The 23842-nt window shown below is 34.0% G+C and overlaps 3 protein-coding genes across 3 annotated transcripts; all 3 read left to right on the top strand.

Annotated features, from left to right (window-relative positions):
• Positions 1-2909: 2909 nt before the first annotated feature.
• LOC107617979 (uncharacterized) lies at positions 2910-5352 on the top strand. The gene is made up of 4 exons (XM_016319876.3): positions 2910-3293; positions 3906-4112; positions 4227-4293; positions 4453-5352. The coding sequence occupies exons 2-4, from the start codon at positions 3952-3954 to the stop codon at positions 4768-4770; spliced, it is 546 nt and encodes a 181-aa protein (XP_016175362.1). The 5' UTR covers positions 2910-3293; positions 3906-3951; the 3' UTR covers positions 4771-5352.
• An 11685-nt stretch (positions 5353-17037) lies between these two features.
• Positions 17038-17696, top strand: LOC107617980 (uncharacterized). Its single transcript, XM_016319877.3, has one exon. It carries the CDS (start codon positions 17135-17137, stop codon positions 17576-17578), a length of 444 nt encoding a protein of 147 aa, XP_016175363.1. The 5' UTR covers positions 17038-17134; the 3' UTR covers positions 17579-17696.
• Positions 17697-22062: 4366 nt separating this feature from the next.
• On the top strand, positions 22063-23266 carry LOC107619406 (sodium/hydrogen exchanger (DUF1218)). The gene is made up of 3 exons (XM_016321689.3): positions 22063-22365; positions 22432-22637; positions 22718-23266. Exons 1-3 carry the CDS (start codon positions 22264-22266, stop codon positions 22983-22985), a joined length of 576 nt encoding a protein of 191 aa, XP_016177175.1. The 5' UTR covers positions 22063-22263; the 3' UTR covers positions 22986-23266.
• The last annotated feature ends 576 nt before the right edge of the window (positions 23267-23842 follow it).

Below are 23842 nucleotides of genomic sequence, written 5' to 3'. Positions count from 1 at the left end.
GTTCGCCAAAAATCAAACCAAAACACTACAAAAATCAAATAAATCCACGGCTAAATAGATTACCGTCGTCCTATAATTGACAGTATAAATAGCGCCGAAAATTCATTATTGTCGAATTTTTTCGTCTGATGCTAATTACCGGCATATTTTTCGTCGGTGTTTTTGTTAGAGAATCATTAGAATTAATTTAGATCAATAAGCATCGTCTATATTTATATAGCATATCTGTACATTAATTGTAGGATTCTATGTCTTTATTACTTTGATTCATTTAGTACCTATAAATACCCCTTGTATATTGTACCTCAGAACACAACTCAATAATACACTTTTCAGATTACTCTCTCAGTCTCTTGTTTCTAACATAGTATAAAGAGCTTAGGTCTTTTTTTTTCAATGAATATTAGTTCATAGCCCCATTGTTTTTTCCTTTCCGGCAGTGTTCTTTGGCCTCTTTTTTCGTTCTCTTTTCGACGCTTTGGTTCGTCACCCCCGTAACCATCTTGTTCATCTTGTCGCCGTGATTCCAACGCAACTAGAACCGCCGCCAAACGCGCCTCCACGCGCCGCCGAAAGACGCTGCCACGACCAGGTTGATCTTCCTTCCAGATTCCACCCGTGCCTCTTTGCTCGCATTTTTCGATCTATTTCCGACGCTTTGGTTCGTCACCTCCGGCATCATTGTGATCCTCTCTTCGTCAGCTTTCCAACGCCGCCGAGAACGCCGCCAGAAGCCCCCGGACGCGCCGCCACGTGCCGCTGGAAGTTTGCTATCCACCTCCATTGTTCCTCCTCCAAGATGCTTCAGTAGCCGTTGGATGTTGCTGCTGATCCCACGATCCTGGAGCCTCCACGTGTCACGCCACCAGCTTTCCCTGCGACCCGCACACCCGCTCTTGACCCGACCCGGCCCGCGTGTTGACCCGAGCGCCACTTCAACGCCAGCCTGTCTTCTTCGTCCTCTCACGGGCTGCCACGTGTCACCGTTGCCCTGACGTGGCTGAAACGGGACCCTTCCTAAGGTTTTTTGGTGAGCTCTTTCCGATTTCACGTCCTGTTTTCTCGTTTTTTGCCCCGAATTTGCAGTTTTCTTCTTCCTTTTGCTATTTCTTCTATTACTATGGAAAAACCGGATGTCTTTCAGCCTATCCCTATTATTCTTAATGGCTCCAACTATGCACATTGGGTTGAAGCTATGCGAGGATTTCTTAAAGGACGAAAATTATGACGATATGTGACTGGTGATATTGCTTGTCCTGTTAAGCCAACTGTATCCAAAGATAGTGCCTCCAAATCCGAGGATGCTGAGAAGGAGAACATTGAGATTGATTGTCACTTTGTTCGGCAACGTATCCTTATTGATGCTGTTCGTCTCATTGCTGTTAGGACACTGGATCAGACTGTTGATATCTTCACGAAAGCTCATCACCCGACTCGCTTTCGGATTTTGTTATCCAAACTCAAGTTGGTATCCTTAGCTCCCACTTGAGTATGAGGGGGGATGTTAGAGAATCATTAGAATCAATTTAGATCAATTAGCATCGTCTATATTTATATAGCATATCTGTACATTAATTGTAGAATTCTATGTCTTTATTACTTTGATTCATTTAGCACCTATAAATACCCCTTGTATATTGTACCTCAGAACACAACTCAATAATACACTTTTCATATTACTCTCTCAGTCTCTTGTTTCAATAGATTGTCGAGTCTAAGTTGATGATTACTGTACATCCGCCGACAGACTTTTTATTTTTTATTTTTTGGCACAGTTTAACCACAACAAACAGTAAAATCAAATTAAACTCTTGTTAATAAAATTGTTATCAGAAATATAAAATTAGAAAAAATTAATAAATTATTTTATTAAAAATAAATAATTGTACTCTTTCATCTGCTATCACAACCGATTGAACTGCTCCAACTTTTCCGTCACGTGGTCTGAACTATCAAAATTTAAACTATCAAAATTTCACATAATGAAGATAAGTGTTAAAAAATAATTTTAAAATCTTTTCAAATAAGACTAAAAACACAATTTATTTTTTAAAAGAAAAATCAACATGGTACTTGATGACAAGGAGGCAATTGGACTGGCAGGTGGGGAAGCAATTGTCAGAAATGAACATGGGAGACGTAATCACAAGTTGGCAATCAACGTGGTCTGAAAAGTAAAAACTGACTAAAGTTGGTTGGTGTTGCTCCGGGATCGGATAAGGCTAATTACTATTTTACTACTTATTACTTACTACCAGCTACAAGAATGGGATAATTTTGCCTAACCACAACTACTGATTCAGAGATCCAATTGAATTAATACATTAATACTACGAAGGAATTGTACAAAAGTGATTGAGGAATTTGTTAAAACTATAGATGGGAGCAAAGCATGATCCATGAAATTAGTAGATTATAACCTTTGATTTGTATGGTTCAAAACTCAATTTTGCTTCAGATTTTGTTGAGTGAAAAATCCGGAGAAGAGAGTATCCAAAAGTCCAAATTATATTGGAAAGCCTCTTGCTCTGATTTTTTTAAAAGAATATAAAACAAACAATAACCAATAATACAAATTTAATTAAGCTTAGCATGTAGTAAGATCGAATTAAACTAATACAGTACTATCTAGTACGCAATAGTGTTAGTTTTTTACCACAGTGTTCGTTTTGTTGAAAGAGAGACTTTGCCGACTTTGAGATCCGAAAATTTTCCTATATTGGGAAGGTGCCACGTGTATGAAGGAAGTGAGGCGTTGAGAGTTGTGGTCCTCGTGGACGGACGCTCCACCAAAAAGTAAGACTCGGTCTCAGTTCTCACATTCCCAACGGAACCCTTTGATATTTCTTCAGATTTTTTTCCCAAATAATAATAATTTAATTCATATTCGTGTGGTATACTACTATCTTATTGTTCACTGTGCAATAAAGAGAAGCTTTAGGTTGGTTCGTGGGTGCAAAAACCGATGTGATATCTCGCGGGAGGCACCGCCCGCATGAAATAACCATATAATACTAAAAAAATCTACCTAATATTCAATCCACCCTAAACCAAAATAATTATAAGATATTAAATATAAATACGTAAATATAGAGCAAGTGTGGTTGGAACGAACCTCCACTTCCCTACAAGTCCCCCTTTTTTCTCTCCCTACCTCCTTCACTTTTGTGTTGTTCTTGTTCCTCTCTTCACTTGTTCTCTCAATTCTTTTCTTCCTTTTTTTTAATGTTGTTGTGAATATTATTGAAGATTGGAGAGTTCTTCGTCTCTGTTGCGTACAGCAACCTCAATAGGTACTTCTACTACTTCCTTCTTCAATTCTTCGTTTACCTTTTCCTCTCTGTATTTTCTTCTCTTCGGATCTGTGATTCCTTTGAAAATTCTCGTTTATTGTTCCGTCTTTTCCATTTCCAATTCATTTTCGGCGTATTCAGCTCCTTTTTTTTGCTAAAACTAAATTTGATACTGTACTTTTTCCAGATCTGCTTTATCTCAGCTCAATTTGTTCCGTCTAATTCAGTTGGTTGTAGGATCTATTTTTTCTGCTACATATTATTATCCATGTAAAAATTGGTTTTAATTTCTGTTCTTTTGTTTTTTGCCTTTAAAAAAAAAAAAACTGGTCATAAAAATTGAAATGGTTTTCCTGTTAGATCTATAGCGGTTGAGAAATTCTATGCAGAAATTATTATTTTAAATTATCTTTTACCTTGTAGAAATTCGGTTTGGTTTTTGACCGGATCTTAACCTAGAGCTGTTCAAAATAATTGAAGCACGTTTTTCGATTTCTCTGCATATAATATAGGAGTACTAGTCATATTGAAATAGTTTCAAACACGCTTGATCTATTAACTCATTTAAACGATTCATTCTAAATCTGGTAATTTCCATGTTCATGAGGACAGGTTCTAGCTATAGTTGTTGATATAGAATCCAAGGAAGAAGAAGACGATGGAGGATATGTTTGCCATGATCCAGCAGCAAAACGTCGTCGCGTCATCACGCCAAGACTTGAGCTGCGTGGTTTGTCCCAAGCCCCGCCGACTCGGCCTCCTCAACCTTGCCGCTACCGCCAACGACCATCCTTCCAGATCCTTCCGGTGGCATCTCAGGTAATGGTTTTCTCTTTCAAGTTTCAACCTCGACCTTTTTGTTCTTCCGATTGATTCCCGTTCCTTTTGGTTCGTTCGTATATTTATTGAATTTTGCATACTTTTGTTCTGCAGTTGCCAGGCCGAGCCATGTGATTCAAAATCTGCCGGGTCAAGTCCTCTGGACACAATCCTTACCAAAGTAATTTTTCTTTTTTTTTTTTATAAAAAAATTTACTCTCTGATTCATTTTCCTTGTGACCATGGATCTGTGATTTATGTTTGATTAATTATTTTTTATTATGATTTGTACTTTGTTTGTGTCTTGGTTTAATTGTTATTTTTTTGGGTGGATTTGCAGGGTGATTTTGACATGGAGGAGGAATCATGGCCACAGGTAGCATCGTCTCCCCCATTTTTCTGCGGGTCACCGCCGAGCAGAGTAGCTAACCCACTGATTCAGGATGCTCGATTTGGGAATGAGAATTTCTCACCTCTCTCCCCATCATCGTGGGTGGTGGTTCCCTCTCCGTCGGGGCTGCCACCCTCTCCTTCCAACTCTGCCAGGAAAGGAGGCTGCGTTCGAGCCAATTTTGGTAACAATCCGGCCGTCAGGATCGAGGGGTTTGATTGCCTCGACAGGGATAGGCGAAATTGCAGCATCCCTGCTCTGGCTTAAGAACAGAGACAGAGAGCAAGAAAACCCCATCGCACATATATCTTCAGATTTAGATTTCAGATTACCGCAATATACACACACACAGCAGAAGAGCTTTGATAATACGCACACCTTCGGGAAAGAGGAGTTTTAGATGTCTGAAGACGAAAACAGTAGTTTATCTTGTGTCTGTTTTTTGTGTAAATAAGTTCAGTTCAGTTCAGTTAATCTGCAAGTGCAAGCATGTAAATGTTAATAGTGTTCTTGTGTAGGAAAAAAATCATTTAGTCTTTATCAAATAATGAGGTCTCAAGCTCAAAATTGAGAGGGCTTATTTGGGTTTTAGTTTTGGCTTGGGCCTCTCTCTCTTTTAGGTGTATAATAGAAGATCATCATCCTCTTCTTTGTAAGTAGAATCTTTGGAGGATGATGGTTGGGAATATTTCATTTTGATGTTCTTTTTAGGGGTCTTTGAATTGTAACTAGCCGGCTTAAGCAGGAAAATATGTACAAAAGAATGGTTTATTTGAGAATCTTCAGTTTATGGGTAATTTAAAATAAGGAAAGTATGATCAAGTTTACTTTGTACAACAGAAATTGGAAATTGGCTTGTGTTTCCTTATGTTTATTTGGTGTTGCTGTTATGTTATTGATGATCCTCTTTGATTTAGGTGCTCTAGTAAGTTATACTTGCGTTTAAAATTTAAATGCGAACTTACAGTTTTGCTTATGTTTTACGCCAAGCGCTTGCTTTGTATGGGGACTCATGGGAATTATGAATGGGCGAGGACGTCGCTTTATCATAGTTTTCAATTGTTTCTTGCGGAATCGACAAACGAAAATGAAGTTTCATTTCGGTCCTATTGTACCTTTGTTCGCTGCGATGGTTCTGTCCACGCGTTTTCGATGTTTTTTTAGGAGATTGTGTGGTTATCAGATTTGTTGGAATCTGTTGGACCTGTTGCAATAAATTCACATAATACAATAGTAGCCGAAATCTCTAATTAACTTATAAAATTTGTTGATATTACAAGTTTGATTTATTCTTTCAATTTTATATTTTTACCTAATATTTCAATTTTCTCTGCTTTACATATAGCTCCTCTAGCAGTGATATTTCAGCATTTTCAACATATTTTAAAATGGATATTTGTAAGTTGATTCTTTTTTACTTGTTCTTTCAAGGATTTTTAATTCTTTTGCACCCTAAAATGCCTTGGTGTCCATCTCCCACACAAAAAAAAAAAACTTCCCCTAGAGTTGTTAGTTGTTAATTGTTACGTTTTGTGGAAGTGATACCTAGTCATATAATCAGTTACTTATATCTCTGAGTTTGCTGAAGCTTATGTTTCAATATTGATGTAACATTACATCAGTAAGAGATACAGGTTTGTCTAGTAATTTCTATAGAAGAAATGAATAGGAAGGGCGATATTAATTAGGAGTTAGCTAAATAGTTTTTGGCTTTTTGCTAATATATGTCTTAAAAATATATATATTAAGATTATTAATTAAAAAAATTTTCGTTGAAAATATATAAAGGTTAAATTTTTAATGTATTTACCATGTATTTATTAAAAAAAAAAATTAACATGTGTTTTTAAGATATATCTTAACTAAATCTTTAAGTAAAAAATTGCTTTAAGGTGCTTATTAAGAAGATAATAATAGATATTTTTAAATTTTTTATATATTTAATACATTGAAAATATAAACTGTTTATCTTTTCAAAAACAAAAACTTCTTAATGGGATTCTTAACTAGTGTTTTGAAAATACTTATTAGGAAGATATATAAATTTAATAATTTTGTTCATCACAAAATGTGTGACTTATCATAAATATTTCACATTTTTCTTGTACATTGTGCTATTGGCCAATGAATAATAAATTAAGTGATATGTGATCTTTTGTTTCGTGGTTTGTGTTTAGACTTGAAAGGAATTTTCTTGTTGGACGTAGATGGATACCCAACACTAATCAATAGACGTAGCTATCGTCCAAATTATGCTCGCCGGCATATTTGGAAGATGCCGGTTGATTTGAGACTAAAAAGCTTTGTCACATTATTTACTAGGAAAATTACATTGGACCTAACTATGAACTATGGGTGGGAAGAAAGTAAATTCACAGGCAGAACTTGCATTATATAAATACTAAAAGTAATGATACTATAAACTTAAGCTTAATATTTTTTACTCATGGTACTATAGGTATGATGGTGTCATATGTAGATATTATAAGAGTCTACATGGTGTGGGGATGCTGTGTAGGGTTCATGGCAAATTCGAATTCATAGTATAAAATTACCATAAAAAGAACGAATTTATCTAAATATTCGTAAACCTATAAGAATGAAAATTTTGTTTGAAGCTAAAGCTTCATTTTTCTTAAACAAAAAAAATTGTCTTTTGTACTGCCATTAACAAATGTCCTAAAACTAGTAAAATACAGATTAACAGAATTGATGCTATATTTGTTTACAGGCACAGGACACTAAGACAGAGATACAAATATATAAAATCATATTTGACAGATGAGATATGAGTAGAGACATTGTGTCCAGAAATATTGAATTAGTGTATTTGTGTCCATTTTATTTATTTTTTCATTTTTTTTATTATTCTTGTTAATTTTTCATAATTATATTTTTTATTATTATATTTTTTTTAAAATTTTTTTTAATAAAAAAAACGAGAATAAATTAGACTTTGATAACTTGTTTTAGTTTATTACAAAGCAAGATATAAAAATAGCAATTTTTATATTTCTATATTTTATATTATGTTTACAACGTCTTATCTTATTTTATTTTTAGAATCAAACGCAGCCTAAAAGTCAAAAGACAATTACAAATTTACAATATTAAGATGCATTATACATTTATACGTAATCTATTTTTTTTTTTTCTATTTTTACTAATGGGCCATTATAACTTTTTGGTTCAGACTTTAGCATGAGCTTGAACTTGTTATTAAATCGAGACCAATGAAAAGTAGCAAAATTGTTATTAAATAACAACACTGAATTCCTTTATAAAGAAGGCAACTGCTTACTGGTAATCAGTTAAAGCCCACATTCCAATACGGTTTAGATAGGCCCGTTTCTTTGATTTCCCAATAAAGGCCTAAATAGAATTCTTTCCCAATAAATAAAGATATAAAATGTAAAAACTGAACATTTTTTTCTTAAACAAAAAGCACTGTCCAAAAAAAAAAAAAAAAAAAAGAAATAACGAAAACCGTCTACCGGAAAACAACGAAAGAGGATAAATCATCATTATGATACTATTATCCCTTAGGGGACATCGATTAAAATAAAACCTCATGATTATTGAACCTCAAAATAAAATCATAAAACATAATCCATCATTTGTAGTGCATTATTTATTTTAAATCGACATTGTTACTATATTACACCAATAAGAGCATAACGTTTTGATTGTTTTCTCTGCTGGCCATCAAAAAGAATGTGTTGTGACGGTGTTTGCTTCGTAAACAGAATTTCAACGAGATTGGATAAAGGTTGATTTCGTGATTCATGTGGTGGTGCTCACTGTGTGCCGTCAAGGCATCAAACTTGCCATAATGGTGTTCTATTTCTCAGTGACACGTTGCTCTCTTCAATCATTTCATTTCTAACATAGTGGCGGCGCGCGCTATGCAACCATGTTAAATCAATGCAAAGTTGCTCTGATCTCAGCCACTCACCAATTTTCATTTCAACATCTTACTATATTATTATTAATATTTTGACCATAATATTTTGCCAAGGCTAACTGCCCTTTGCGATAAGCACATAGCCACCTACTGAAAGTGATCACCAGCTTAGCAGCTCTATAAATCAAAGGATATATTGCACAAACCGATAGATTCAAACCGAATTCCTAATAGTTAATATGATATATTAAATTTTAAAAGTGGTAGTTGTTAAATAAAAATCTGCTAGAATTTGAAGCATTAATTTAAATTAAGTAAATATTAAAAAAGTGGTCAATTGAATATCCGGAAGTGGACAAAGCAAGCTAAGACAAGAAGAGCAGAATGGGCAGACATGCATGTGAAGTTACTATTTGCAAGTTGCAATCGCTGTCAATGAACAGCAAATCCGATTTGAGATCCGAGACAGCTAAAGTGGCAAAACGTCGACTGCATTAGGAAACAGTCTCCATGATCCATGGACATTAATGTTAATGCTCAACTTGCTTCCTTCTTCAATGATAAATACTCTGTTAAAACAATTTGAATTGGACGAGTGCTCCCTTAAACAAATGTCAAAAATGGGATAATGTTATAAAACAACTAAATAAATAAGGAAGATGTAAATATAAAATAGAAAAATATAAATATAGAACTCTAGTATTATAATTACTATTTTAATATAATCGAGATGATTATTATATTACTAATATATATAAACTTAAGACTTTCGGATAGATAGATAAAGAGAGAATTATAATATATGAAGGAAAGAAAGAGTGTTTTTATTATTATTGTGTGTGTATTTAGATGGATGCATCTCCTATTTATACACATAAATTATCACTATTTTTTAACCTTTATTAAATACATTCTCTCATGAGAATGTGAGCTTCACATAGAAAATGGGCATTTAGGTCCCATTTTTATCACAACACTCCCCCTTTGATGATCATTTAGGATTATTGTCTCGTTAAAACCTTACTGAAGGAAGACCCTGTGGGAAAAACCTTAGTGAAGGAAAAAGAGTACAATATCCTTTGTGATGGGGACTGCCTCATTAAAAACTTTGTCAAGAAAAACCCAATGGGAAAAAAACCTGACCAAGGAAAAAAGAGTACAGTCTCCCCCTCTTGTCGACATCATTTAATATCTCGAAATTGGCGCGTCCCAATCTCATGTACCAATCTTTCAAAGGAGGATTTTGGGAGTGACTTTGTGAATAAATCTGCTAGATTGTCACTTGAGCAGACCTGTTGGACATCAATTGTCCCTTGATTTTGAAGATCATGAGTGAAGAAGAATTTGGGAGAAATATGCTTTGTTCTATCGCCTTTGATGTATCCGCCTTTAAGTTGAGCAATGCATGCTGTATTATTTTCAAACAAGACAGTTGGAGCTATCTTATGATCAATTAGTCCACATGATGACAGAATATATTGGATCAAATTCCTGAGCCAAAAACACTCGCGACTTGTTTCATGAATCGCTAGTATTTCGGCATGATTAGAAGATGTTGCAGCAATCGTCTGTTTCGTGGACCTCCAAGATATAGCTGTTCCACCATATGTGAACAGGTATCCTGTTTGAGATCTCCCTTTATGTGGATCAGACAAGTATCCAGCATCTGCATAGCCAACTAGTTGTGACTTGGATCCATATGGATAAAACAACCCCATATCAACCGTTCCATGAAGATATCGAAAGATTTGTTTGATTCCACTCCAATGTCTTCTGGTTGGAGAGAAACTATATCTTGCTAGTAAATTCACAGCAAATGATATATCAGGTCGTGTATTATTAGCAAGATACATTAGCGCTCCAATGGCACTAAGATATGGTACTTCAGGACCAATGATATCTTCATTTTCTTCTTTAGGACGGAATTGATCATTTTCCACATCCAAAGATCTTACGATCATTGGGGTACTCAAGGGATGTGACTTATCCATATAAAATCTTTTCAAGATATTTTTTGTGTATGTTGTTTGATGAATAAAGATCCCATTTTTTGTATGCTCGATCTGCAGGTCGAGACAAAATTTAGTCTTTCCAAGATCTTTCATCTCAAACTCTTCTTTTAGAGTTTTTATAATTGTTGGAATCTCTTCAGGAGTCCCAATGATATTTAAATCATCAACGTACACAGCAATAATAATGAATCTAGATGCAGTTTTCTTTATGAAAACACAGGGACAGATATCATCATTCTTGAATCCGTTTTTGGCCAGATACTCAGTAAGACGATTATACCACATTCGTCCAGATTGCTTTAGACCATATAAAGATCTTTGCAATTTGACTGAGTATAACCCTTGTGATTATTCATTGGATGATTTAGATATTTTTAGTCATTCAGGGACTTTCATATAGATATCCCGATCTAATGAGCCGTATAAATAGGCTGTTACCACATCCATTAAATGCATATGCAGTTTATGATATGCAGATAAACTAACCAAATAACGCAATGTTATCGCATCCACTACAGGGAAATACGTTTCTTCATAATCTATATCGGGCCTTTGTGAAAATTTTTGTGCCACAAGTCGGACTTTGTAGCGCACAACTTCATTTTTCTCATTTCGTTTTCTCACAAATACCCATCGGTATCCAACAGGTTTTACATCTTCAGGTGTACGGACTACAGGTCCAAAGACTTCACGTTTTGCAAATGAGTCTAATTCAGCCTTCATGGCTGCTTCCCATTTTGGCCAATCATTTCTTTGTCGACATTCTTCGACTGATCTTGGGTCAAGATCCTTACTTTCATGCATGATATTTAATGCCACATTATATGCAAATATTTCATTGACAATTGTCTTATTTCGGTCCCATTTCTCTCCTATAAAGACATAATTTATCGAGATCTCGTCATTTTCACAATTTTCAGGTACCTGAATATCTTCTGGCGTTAAAACTATATCAGAATTTTAGACAACTGCATGTGTCTCTACTATGTCTTTTTCAACAGGAATCGTATTTATCTCTTTTATTTTTCGAAGATTTTTGTCTTTGAAACCGACAGGCCTGCCACGCTTCTAGCGTGTATTTGCTTCGGTGGCAATTTGTCCAACTGGGACATCAATTCGAATTGGGGCATTTTCCGCTGGTATATAAGATTTGGTTATCCTCTTTGTATCGGAAAATGCATTAGGCAATTCATTTGCTATTCTTTGCAAATGTATAATCTTTTGACCTTCTAGTTCACATTGCCCTGATCGAAGATCTAAATGCATAAATGATGATGCATTCCAATTAAGTTCCTTTTCAGGAAGCTTATTCTCTCCCCCTAATGTTGGAAATTTTGATTCATCAAAATGACAATCCACAAATCGGGCTTTAAATACATTTTCAGTTTGTATCTCAAGATACCTCACTATAAAGGGAGAATCATATCCAACATATATCCCCAATTTTCTTTGGGGTCCCATTTTGGTGCGATTAGGTGGTGCAATGGGAACATATATCGCACACCCAAATATTCTTAAATGGGAAACATTTGGCTGCTGGCCAAATGCTAATTGCACAGTAGAGAACTTATGGTAACTCGTTGGCCTCAAACGAATAAGTGTTGCGGCATGTAAAATAGCATGCCCCAAACCGAGGTTAGGAGATTTGTTCTCATAAGGAATGGTTTAGCAATTAATTGGAGGCGTTTAATAAGCGATTCTGCTAACCCATTTTTTGTGTGAATATAAGCTACTGGATGTTCACACTTATTCCATTAGCCATACAATAAGCATCAAAAGCTTGGGAAGTAAATTCACCAGCATTATCAAGACGAATTGCTTTGATTGGATTTTCTGAAAATTGTGATTTTAATCGAATAATTTGAGCCAGTAATCTCACAAACGCCAGGTTGCGAGAGGACAATAAGCACACATGTGACCATCTCGAAAATGCATCTATCAGGACCATAAAATATCTAAAAGATTTACATGGTGGATGAATAGGTCCACATATATCACCTTGAATCCTTTTTAGGAATTCAGGAGACTCAAATCCAACATTTACTGGTGATGGCCTTAAAATTAACTTTCCCTGAGAACATGCAGCACAACAAAATTCACTAGTTTTAAGAATCTTCTGGTTCTTTAGTGAATGTCCATGGGAGTTTCAATAATTCTCCTCATCATGGTTGTTTCCGGATGACCCAATCAGTCGTGCCAAGTTATGAATTCATTTGGGTTAGTAAACTTCTGGTTTACAGTGACATGTGATTCAATTGCACTAATCTTGGTATAATATAACCCAGATGAAAATGAGTGCAACTTTTCTAATATAACCATTTTATTTGAATCATGAGTTGTTATACATAAGTACTCATGACTTCCCTCATTCATAGTCTCAATATGATATCCATTTCGGCGAATATCTTTAAAGCTCAACAAGTTTCTTCGAGACTTGGTAGACAACAATGCATTATTTATTATGAATTTTGTTCCTCCGAAAAAGAAAATTATAGCTCTTCCGGAACCTTCAATCACATTGCCTGAGTCGATAATAGTATTAACACATTATTCTTTTGGCACAAGATTGGTAAAATATATATCACTTTTGAGAATAGTGTGCGAACTTGCACTATCCGCAAGACATACATCTTCATTACATATCCTTATCATTCTCTTCAAAGACGAATAATAATAAAATGAGTAGTATGCACAGTTAAATTGAATACTTGATCGGAATTATTTTTCTAAGAAATACTGCACATAAAAATAATGTCATATACTAAAACTTTATTTTAAAACATGACATATTTAATGATTTCAAAATTCGTAAACATTAATATTTCATTATTTATATACATCATATTTGAAACTTAAATACATAGGAAATAAAACTTAACGATAAGTTCTTTACATTATTTATTTACATGAATACTTAACAATCTCACACATTAAACTATTCCATCATTGATCAAATGACCAATATTTCCTTCAGGATCCTCAAAGAAATCAGATACATCATAATGAGTAGTGAAATTTTCAGCATCATTTGAAACGAAATTTGATTCTTTTCCCTTGTCGTCCCTTTTCAAAGATGCCTGGTAAAGATCGATTAGGTGTCTTGGGGTACGGCAGGTACGTGACCAATGGCCCTTTCCACCACAACGGAAACACTTATCCTCTGTTGATTTATTCTATCCGATATTTCTTTCTTTATCCCACTTCTGGTGAGAGATCCTCTCTTTTGAATATAATTCATTTTCCTTCCATAATTTTTCTTTTTATTAAAACCTTGTCATTTACCTCTTCTAGGGTAATTTGCCGCATTTACTTCAGGAAATGGGGCGGCGCCAGCAGGGCGCACTTCCTGATTTTTCAATAGCAACTCATTGTTGCGTTCAGCAACAAGAAGGCAAGAAATTAACTCAAAATATTTTTTAAACCTTTTTTCTCGATACTGCTGCTGCAGGAGCACATTCGAGGCATGGAAGGTTGAGAAAGTTTTCTCCAACATATCATGGTCAGTTATCTTTTCTCCACATAATTTCATTCGTGAGGTGATTCGAAACATTGCAGAATTATATTCATTTATGGATTTAAAATCTTGTAGACGTAAGTGCGTCCATTCATATCGGGCTTGAGGAAGTATCACGATTTTTTTATGATTGTACCTTTCTTCAAAGTCTTTCCAAATATCTGCAGGATCTTTTAATGTGAGATATTCATTTTTCAATCCTTCATCAAGATGACGACGAAGAAAAATCATGGCTTTGGCTTTATCCTTCTGGGATGCATTATTTTCAGCCTTAATGGTATCTCCAAGATCCATTGAATCAAGATGGATTTCAGCATCTAATATCCATGATAAATAATTAATTCCAGATATATCAAGAGCATTGAATTCAAGATGAGAGAGCTTCGACATAATGAAAATTTGTTACCTGAGTCTTCCTAAAAAATTGATCAGAGTATCGTGCTAATAACGTGTTGTAAAACAACTAAATAAATAAGGAAGATGTAAATATAAAATAGGAAAATATAAATATAGAACTCTAGTATCACAATTACTATTTTAATATAATCGAGATGATTATTATATTACTAATATATATAAACTTAAGACCTTCGGACAGATAGAGAAAAAGAGAATTATAATATATGAAGGAAAGAAAGAGTGTTTTTATTATTATTGTGTGTGTATTCAGATGGATACATCCCCTATTTATACACATAAATTATCACCATTTTTTAACCTTTATTAAATATATTCTCTCTTGAGAATGTGAGTTTCACATAGAAAATAGGCATCCATGTCCCATTCTTATCACAACAGATCATATTTTATGCATGCAACAATTTATTAGTTAACAACAAATCTTTAAATAAAGTTTAGATTCGTAGTATATTAGTCGTTGACCTTTCGAATAGAAAATATCGTATGCAACAAACAAATTTATATGTTAAGTTGTATATTTTTATTTTTTAATATTGAAAATGATTAATAAAATATAAGAAAAAATAAAAAATTATCTTTTATATTATTAAAAAATTAGGATATAATAGAGAGTGTACAGAAAAAAAATTCAAACATTATTTTTCGATTTTTATGATTGACCTACTGGCTATCTATGGTTTTTTTTTTGTCTCTATCTGATTTTTATTGTGTGTATTTTTATGTTCCTTTTCTTTGAATGCTCTTTGTATGGGTACATGGGGAGGATATTAGCTTCGAACTGTAATCTGTAATCTGTAAGGAAAAGTATAGGGTACCAATATATTATTTATCAATAAATTATTAATAATAATTAATTATTATATTTTAAATATATATATAAAAAGGCACATCCAAAAGATATATTTATAAAGACATTTCTATTAAATATAACCATATAAAAGACATTTTTATTGAACACATCTACAAAGATATTTTCATTAAATATAATTATAAATAAGAGTTGGTAGAAATTGATAAAAATGTTGTTGATAACGTAGCGAGATTGAATCTGTAAACCCCATTATTGTTTAAGACTTTAAGTAGAGCTAAGTGTTAAATTCTGCCGCCAAATAGAAAATGAGAATGAATTATTATGCATGTAATGAACAACTGAACATAGAGGTCCACTCTATTTTATTCGGGTAAGTAAGCCCAGTGGGAGCATGGCCCACCGAGAAAGGGAGTGGGCCTTAAATACTAAGTAGTAGTTATCGGAATAAGAGAAAAGCAACAAAATTGGAGGGGATAATGGGATATTCATATTTCGCTAAAAAAAGGAAAAAAGAAAAAAGAAATGATCAAGTTGGAGGGAGGGAAAGGGGATTTGGTGTTGATGGTTGATGGTAACAAGTTTCCAGCTTTATGCATGAGATTTGAATGCTTGTGAAATGCGATGCAAAAAGGTGTGGCCCACAGAGTAATTTGGAGTTTATGCCGACAGTGGAGCATGCATGCAACAGGAGCATATTAGGAACAGTGCAATATTGGAGTAGGCATGCTGCTTGTGAAGGCATGCATCTGACACTGTCTATGTCTTTCACCTCTCCCAATCATATCTCATTTCTATGCAAACTCATCAACTTATGCTTCAGAAAAATTTTCAAATATACTGGTATATAGATATTTTAGTAATTTTTAATAGTTGATTTTAATTATATAAAATTTTAATTATAAAAAATATATATAATATATATAATTAAAATCAAAGATTAAAAATTACTATCCATATGCCGATATAAACTTTCCTATGCTTCCTCCTAATTACTGCCACTTGTCCAACATGCAATTGTCTCTCTTTTAATTTGCCTTTCTTTTGCATCATTCACACGCCACTCACTGCCCTCACCACCATGCACGGACAAAATCATTCTAATCCCATATCCCATAAAGAATAAATTTAAAAAATATATAATATTATCTAAAATAAATTGGGTAGAATGGTAGATAATTAACATGCTTTTTTTGTCATGAGATGATTAATGTTATGCACATGAATGTGCTTATGGGTATGGTTCATGTGTCTCTAAATATGTAGTTTATATTGACTAGTATTATTTTTTAAAAGAAATATTTTAATTATATTTAAATTAATATTAATTAATTCTTTTTTTACTGTTGACCTCTAATATTTTTGTTTTGAAAAGTTGGAACTTGAGTTAGCGCCAATCTAAGACTTGTTTATCGTCTCCATGCATAGGAATACTCCAAGGAGGATAAATTAAATAAAAAATTGGGTTCTAGTTAGGCATAGGATGGGTTGGATGAGCATGTGGATGCACGATTTCACAGTTAATTAGGTAGTATAGATAACCGTAAATTAAAAGAAAGCATGCACTAGCATATCTATATTGAACTAAAATAATGAAATAAGTAAAGTGTTTGAATTGCGTATTAACGAAAAGAGAAAAAAAATGATAGGTAGAAGAAAACGTGAATTTTGGTTTGTTAGATGAAGCAAGCAGCGCATAGAGAGTAGGGTGTGTATAGTAGTAGTTGGGGAGGTGAGTGTAAGTGCATAAAAGTGGGCCAGATGAAGAGTTTGACTCGGTTGGGGCAAAAGGGTAGAGCAAGGATATTTTTTGTCGTTAAGAGAAAGGGGCAATGCCGGTTATTCATTCCCTCACATGACCTAACCAACTTGTCCATCCTCTTCTCTTCTCTGCTATAAATACTCCCTTTTACTTTTCATCACTCACAAGTCACAACCCATTCCTCCCCCCTTTCTAACCTATTTTTTACTCCATGAAGAGGCAAAGGGCACCTGCTAACAACCCTATCAATAATATGAACATCATGATGAATAGTAGTACTAGTGTTCCTCTTCCTCCTCCTCCTGCTGCCAAGCCTGAAGATGTGTCTGTAATAATGGGCAAGAAGAAAGCCAAGAAAGAGGCAACTACCGCTGAGCAGCAGCACAAGCGGGTGGAGGAGAGCAACAACAGCAAAGAGGTGGTTATTACGCCTACTGGCGGTGAGGATAATAGTAACTGTGAGGAGAACATGATGATGATGATGATGGCACCATGGATGGATGAACAGATGTCATGGGGATCTGCATGGCATCCTGGGTGGGACATGGACTTCATGGGTGAAGACTTCACTGCTGCCATGTACAGTGATGTTGTTTGGGACTATGATATCTGGAACCTCAACAACCAAATCCCAATTCCACATTACATGCAATGAGGAATCACCTACCTACCTTACTACCTAATTTCTGTTACGTTTAATCTTCACTCTTCTCCATGTATTTACTACCATGTCTTTCTTTCCTCCAATCTTAATTAACTTATTAATTACGCCACTTAATCTCTCTTGTAATCACTAATTAAGTAATTGGCTGGTAATGTGGTCAACTAACACGACATGTGAGTTTGGTACACTATTAAATAAGACACGTCGTCACACGTCCCAATCTTACATTAACACCATAACAGTTACGCTATATTGTAACTTGAAATATCTAAAGGAATCAGATTCACATACATATAATTATAACTGTCCAGTCCCAGAATTCAATTCAATTAAAGTGGATTCTGGACTCACATATTCAGACGTGCAGGGGAGAAACTCTGCTTTAATTATTTCCTATATCGGATACTATATATTATTCTTATCATACCCACTACTCTTTCATCTTTTATCAGATTATCACCTCCAAACAGTTACTTCATACTTATGCTTTATTATTATTTATTAATTATTTTCATTGCCTCCGTGTGACACACATTTGGTTACATAAAATCCAATGAAACAGACCAACAAATTAATCTTCAATAAAATAAAAGGGGAAACGTATAAGGCAGCTGGTAGTGTAGGACTTAAGGAACAACATAAAAACAAAGACAATGATGTCTATAGTCTAGAGATGCATGAGAAGAGAAGGATTGTGCATTAAATAAACGTTGGAATTGATGAAGTGCACTTTACCCTCGTTTCGTTGTTGAATCCGATGATGCAAATAAATGCATTGGATCCTTCTTCCTTTGGTCCCTTTAACTGTACCAAGCGAGGGTGACAACCGAATGAAAAAAAATAAAAATAAAAAATTGAATTAATACTTTATGTGACTTTAATATATAAAAATTATATGATGTATTTTGAATTCTATAATAAAAACTTGTGATATACATTTAATTTATGATTCTTTTATATGTACGAAAGTTATATTCTTATTTTATTTAGGAGGACTAACTTATTTATGTGTATATATTGTTATGTTCTAAAAATTATGTAGTATTTTGTTTATGATAATTAAATTAACAAAAATATTATTCGTATGCTAAAATTAGTCATTAATATATTTGTATATAAATATATGTATAATTTATTTTTTTAATATATATTTATATTTTAATATGTGTTTTATACTAATAACTAATTTTAGTGACTGATTTTCATATACACGTAATATAGTTTATAAATTAATCATGTTTTTAAGCCTGTTAGATATTATTTATAGTATTTTTAAAGGGTTGTCATGAAGATATATATATATATATATAGGTTCAATAGCCTGCTAAAGAATTTTGTATTACTTTTCTTTTCTTCTTTTTCAACAAGCTTTTTTTTAAGGTTATTCATAATATCAGAATTATATAAAAAGAGGAGCTCATAATGATATCATAATCTCATGATATATGCATTACTTTAAACACATTTATTTAAGTATGATCTTTAATTTACTACTTCTTATACATGCTAACTTATTGAGTGTAGAATCTTTATAGGTATACTCGCCAACATTGAAAACGATAAACTCAAAATATTAGGAACTCTGATTTTGTATCTCCAACCTACTTTTTCTATAATTTCGTTTAGGTAATTCCTCAACTCATAATCGAAGGTTATAAAATAATTATGAACAAAATTACATTGTCAATTCTCATGTTGGTAAACAATATATACAACTTTTCAATTGAAAATCTATCCCTATATGCAAATATAATAAACTGATCATGAGATTTATTTTAGATCCTTGGATATGCTTTTGGTTATGAGAAAAGTCACTAATCAATCATTTTACTCTCTTTACTTTCATCCTCTGATTTCCCATTGCAACAATTAAGCACTAATAGAAGATTCAACTCTTCCGTAATTCATTAGAAAATAAGAAAACAAATAGTATACCCTGCATGGCTGAGTTCCTGTTTCGAGTTTATGTAAATTCAAGTTTGAGTTTTCTCAAAGCAATCAATATATAATCACCTCTATAAATACATGCTAAGTTCTGGTTTTGATGGATGGACTACTCCAAAATCTACCTACATTATTATTAAAAAAGACCAAACAAAAAAGTATGTCTAAACACTATACAAGAGATGAGACTAAAAGAAAAAGGAAAAAAGTTTGACAAAATTTTGTGAAATCAACTAGCTAGGCATTTGTTTGTGATGTATAGATGAGTAGATGTTGTAGTAGTTGGTTTTGGGGCGCAGGCCGAAAGTATCCTTATCATGATGAAGTTAGCACCAGCAAAATGTAGACAGGGTCAATATCATATCTTATCCTCATCAGGTGCCAGTTGGATAGGAATAGGTAGAACTAGAATATACCTATAGTATATGACTGCTGTTGTTGGTTTATTCTCTGTCTATTCAACTTCCTCTCTTCTGTTCTTGACCCTTTACATTGGTTGAAAGTGGAACTAACCTCCATCTTCATTGGCAGTTAACTCAATTATGACCCATGAGGATATGTATGATTGAATTGTAGTAGTATGTAGCTATATTATTTTGGCCATAACTTATTATCTGCTTTATTTGCCGCCAAATCTAAACCATATATGTCAAAACACTAAGTACCATTGCTAAATTCAAGGTGGCCATTATTTGTCGGCAGAGTTATTCCTATACACGTGCTCATTCAACATTCTAATTTGGAACTGTACCAGCTCCACCATTAGTGTAACAACTTGCAAACAATTTGCATTTTGGTGGCATCTAACAGGTCAATCATTTATGAAATAATGAAACTATTGTATATTTCTTCTTTGCCTCTTCAAGCTACTTCAATACCTTCTCTGAACCCACGTTACATATTATTTCATTCTCATAAGATGTGAGAAAGTTTCATGCAAATTAAACTTTTTATATATGAATTCTTGTTCTTTAGTTAATCATCTCTAATATATGGATTCAGGTGAAATTTGTAGCTGGTACCGACTGGAGGCCATACCTGTAATCCTGACAACTGATTCAAACATTCGTAAAACTTTTCTAGTCCATTTTTCTTAAGATTATTATTGTAGCGTGCTTCAAGTTTTGTCTGAAAACTGATCTAGTATTTACAGTGTAATTTGAATACGAAAGATAAGGATATGACAAATTTTTTTTCTTTTAAAATCATTTATAAGGTAGACACTTTAAAATATCAAAATATATTATGTTAATAACAACTTTGGTATTTAAATATGAAGTTTTTACGCAGTACTTTTTAAGTTGCAAATAAAAAGGAAATTTGAAGAACTCACTTTACATTATATATTAATATTACCGAACTCGCAACCTTATTAATAACATAACATTAGATGTAAAGGTATTTGAATTGACTATACATATCACTACTAAATTCAGATATGGTAGTAATACAGTATTATAGAGGTTTCAATAGTCCTGCATGACACCAAAGGGTGATGCAGTTAATGCCTTAATGGAAGCAGCAATTGCTGATGACACCAAAGAAGCCACTTCCTCTGTTTTGTTTCAAACTCTCACTTTGATAGACAATGGCGTTTGCTCTGCTCCATGGTCATATTCTTCGAGATTTTAAGGACATTATTCTTAATACAGGTTTCTAATCTAGGGGAAATTCATTTTGCATTGCATATCATGTAACAATGAGAAGAATGATAAAATAAAAACAAGGACCATTTGTGTTTTTTTTTGGTACATGATGGGGCCACAGGTCCTAGGACCATTTGTTATTTGTTATTGTATGTCCAAAAATATTCCTTTTTGTTTTCAGACGGGCCTACGCCCAAAATGAAAATTGCAGTTATAGTTTTCGGTAAACTAATTCATTATCTGCTTAAACTTTTTTTTCCTGTTAGATATGATTGGACTTGGACATGGATATAAAAAGGCTTTCATTTTGATTTCTCCTTCTTGGTTGTTAATGGAAAGGCCTACTTGGATGGTATGAAATACTAACTCCGGTAAAAGCCACTTGGTTGGGCTGGCGAATCAAGAACCTGGGAGCAGCGTCCTCCAGAGATTTCGTTGAAACTCTATGCTGATTGTTGTGGTGAAAAGGGGGAGGAGGGGAATAGAGGATTTAGGATTGTTTATTTGTTCCGACCAGAAAAACAGGAAAACAGAATTTTCTTTTATTTGTATGTAAAAATATCCAAGATAAATAAATAAAGTTCTTGCCATGACCAAAACATGCCAATTAAAAAAGTAAGTTAATGCTTCAAACAAAGTACTACTAATTAATTTTTAAATTTAAAGTAACGAAAAATTGGTAATAGCTACTAACTACTTTTCCACGAATTCATTTTTCTAGAATTTCGAGTTGACCATAAAATAATTGGGGAGCGCATGTAATTATGGTCATCAGGGCCGCACAATAACTAGCATGGACTCTACCACACTTAAAACTAGGCAAGTTAAAGCCTGCCTCTTGGTAGGCTCGTAAGTTACAAGAACAGAGGGGCGCGTGAGAAAGAAATAGGAGGTTTTGAAGGGCGCGTGTTTGAATGTGTAATGTACGCGCGGGTGGAAGATTCGCAGGATGTTGTGTTCCCCCGACAGCTTTATGAAACGCTGCCTAGCTCCCACTCACCGAGTCACTCACTGTGCTGTGTTGCTTTCTTCTTTCTTCTTTCTTCTTTCATCCTCTCTGGTGTAGTTGCTTAACGAGGTGAAGAAATGGGAGAGGGAAGAGGGTCCACTCTGGTGCACCTTCTGGTTGTGGCTCTCTGCTTGGTTGCATTTGGTTTCGCCATTGCTGCTGAGAGAAGAAGAAGCGTCGTAAGCCCTCTTTACTTATAGATCTACATTTCCCTGATTAACAACTAAGTAGGTTTGTTTGGACAGGGAAGCATAAAAAGAGATGAAAGGACAAATGAAACTTACTGCACCTACAATTCAGATGTGGCAACAGGGTATGGAGTGGGGTCTTTCCTCTTCCTCCTTTCAGGTCAATCACTGCTTATGGGGGTCACAAAGTGTATGTGCTTCGGCAGGCCATTAACAGCTGGGGGTAATCGTGCCTGGTCTATCATCTATTTTATGTCTTCTTGGTGAGTCCCTCTAATTATTTCTAAGACATTACTTCTTAGTTCTTAGTTTCTTCATCATAACAAATACGTTAAATTTGCAGGGTGACTTTTGTTATTGCAGAAGCCTGCTTGATAGCAGGAGCCACAAAGAATGCGTATCACACCAAGTACAGGGGAATGATTTATGCTCAGAACTTCTCTTGTGAATCATTGCGCAAAGGTATCTTCATTGCCGGAGCCATTTTTGTTGTTGCAACCATGATCCTCAATGTTTACTACTACATGTACTTCACAAAGGCAACTACAAATTCGCCTTCTCACAAGCCCAATCGCCAAAGCCCCACTCTTGGTATGACTGGATATGCATAATAATACACCCTATTTCCAACAAACAAACACAAATATTTATAGTCATACATATGCTGCCTACTATTTTGTAACATAAGCAATGCTTTTAGAGTGCTCATGGATTTATCAATCAAGAGTTGTCAAATATAGACTAGTAGTATCGCTGGATTTGATCTTGTTCCTATAGAGGCATCGATATTAGTTTGTAGCTTTTGTCTAGACAGACATGAAAACACTAGCTCTGAGAATTGTCATTTAATGTATTTTTGAAGAATTAGTTGAAGAATTGCTTTTATCCATTTGTGACTTGGAAAAACCTCTGTTGAAATTACAACTACATTTCCTTGATTCCATTAAAAAAGGAACCATTCCTTAGGTAACACTTAAATATCTTTATGGTTTACTTTCTAATTTCCTTCTCATTATAATCTTACCTCAGAGTTAGTTTAATGTGGCTCATCAGGTCAAATTCATTACTTCCCCCAGAAATTGAAATGCTACTAGAAATTAGAAACATTCAAAGGTGAATGTTCTTGCTTGCAATTTGGACTCCAAGTAGCATCGCTTTCCTATACTTAATATGCTAGAGATTGTCTAGCAGTTAGTTAGTTAGCAATGTTTAAAAGTGTGGACTAAAAGAATATTCTTAAATTATTAAACTAAAAAAAATTAGATTAATAATTAAAAATATTGGCTGAAAATAATAAATTCTGGTCTATATTAATCTCTTGTAACTTCAGTTAAATTGAGGCTTTTTTTTTGGTATTCTAACAGAGCCGAAAATATGAAAAGCAGATCTTGCCTCCTTTGTTGCTACATTTGTGGGTCTTAGATCAATCGTTGACTTAACCTGAAGCAAAGAGCAATGGCCCAGTCCA

The sequence above is a fragment of the Arachis ipaensis genome, chromosome B9, assembly GCF_059453495.1.
Source record: "Arachis ipaensis isolate K30076 ecotype BB chromosome B9, ASM5945349v1, whole genome shotgun sequence".
Taxonomy (NCBI): domain Eukaryota; kingdom Viridiplantae; phylum Streptophyta; class Magnoliopsida; order Fabales; family Fabaceae; genus Arachis; species Arachis ipaensis.
Note: the sequence above shows the minus strand (reverse complement) of the source record. Positions and strands in the feature narration are given on the sequence as shown.

What these genes read in the sequence shown, in the direction of transcription:
- LOC107619406 (XM_016321689.3), top strand. Translation starts at nt 22,264, where the DNA reads ATGGGAGAGGGAAGAGGGTCCACTCTGGTGCACCTTCTGGTTGTGGCT. An exon ending in CTGAGAGAAGAAGAAGCGTC is followed by an intron (nt 22,366 to 22,431) that starts GTAAGCCCTCTT and finishes TTGTTTGGACAG; the next exon opens with GGAAGCATAAAAAGAGATGA. An exon ending in ATCTATTTTATGTCTTCTTG is followed by an intron (nt 22,638 to 22,717) that starts GTGAGTCCCTCT and finishes TTAAATTTGCAG; the next exon opens with GGTGACTTTTGTTATTGCAG.
- LOC107617980 (XM_016319877.3), top strand. Translation starts at nt 17,135, where the DNA reads ATGAAGAGGCAAAGGGCACCTGCTAACAACCCTATCAATAATATGAAC.
- LOC107617979 (XM_016319876.3), top strand. Translation starts at nt 3,952, where the DNA reads ATGGAGGATATGTTTGCCATGATCCAGCAGCAAAACGTCGTCGCGTCA. An exon ending in TCCTTCCGGTGGCATCTCAG is followed by an intron (nt 4,113 to 4,226) that starts GTAATGGTTTTC and finishes TTTGTTCTGCAG; the next exon opens with TTGCCAGGCCGAGCCATGTG. An exon ending in TGGACACAATCCTTACCAAA is followed by an intron (nt 4,294 to 4,452) that starts GTAATTTTTCTT and finishes GTGGATTTGCAG; the next exon opens with GGTGATTTTGACATGGAGGA.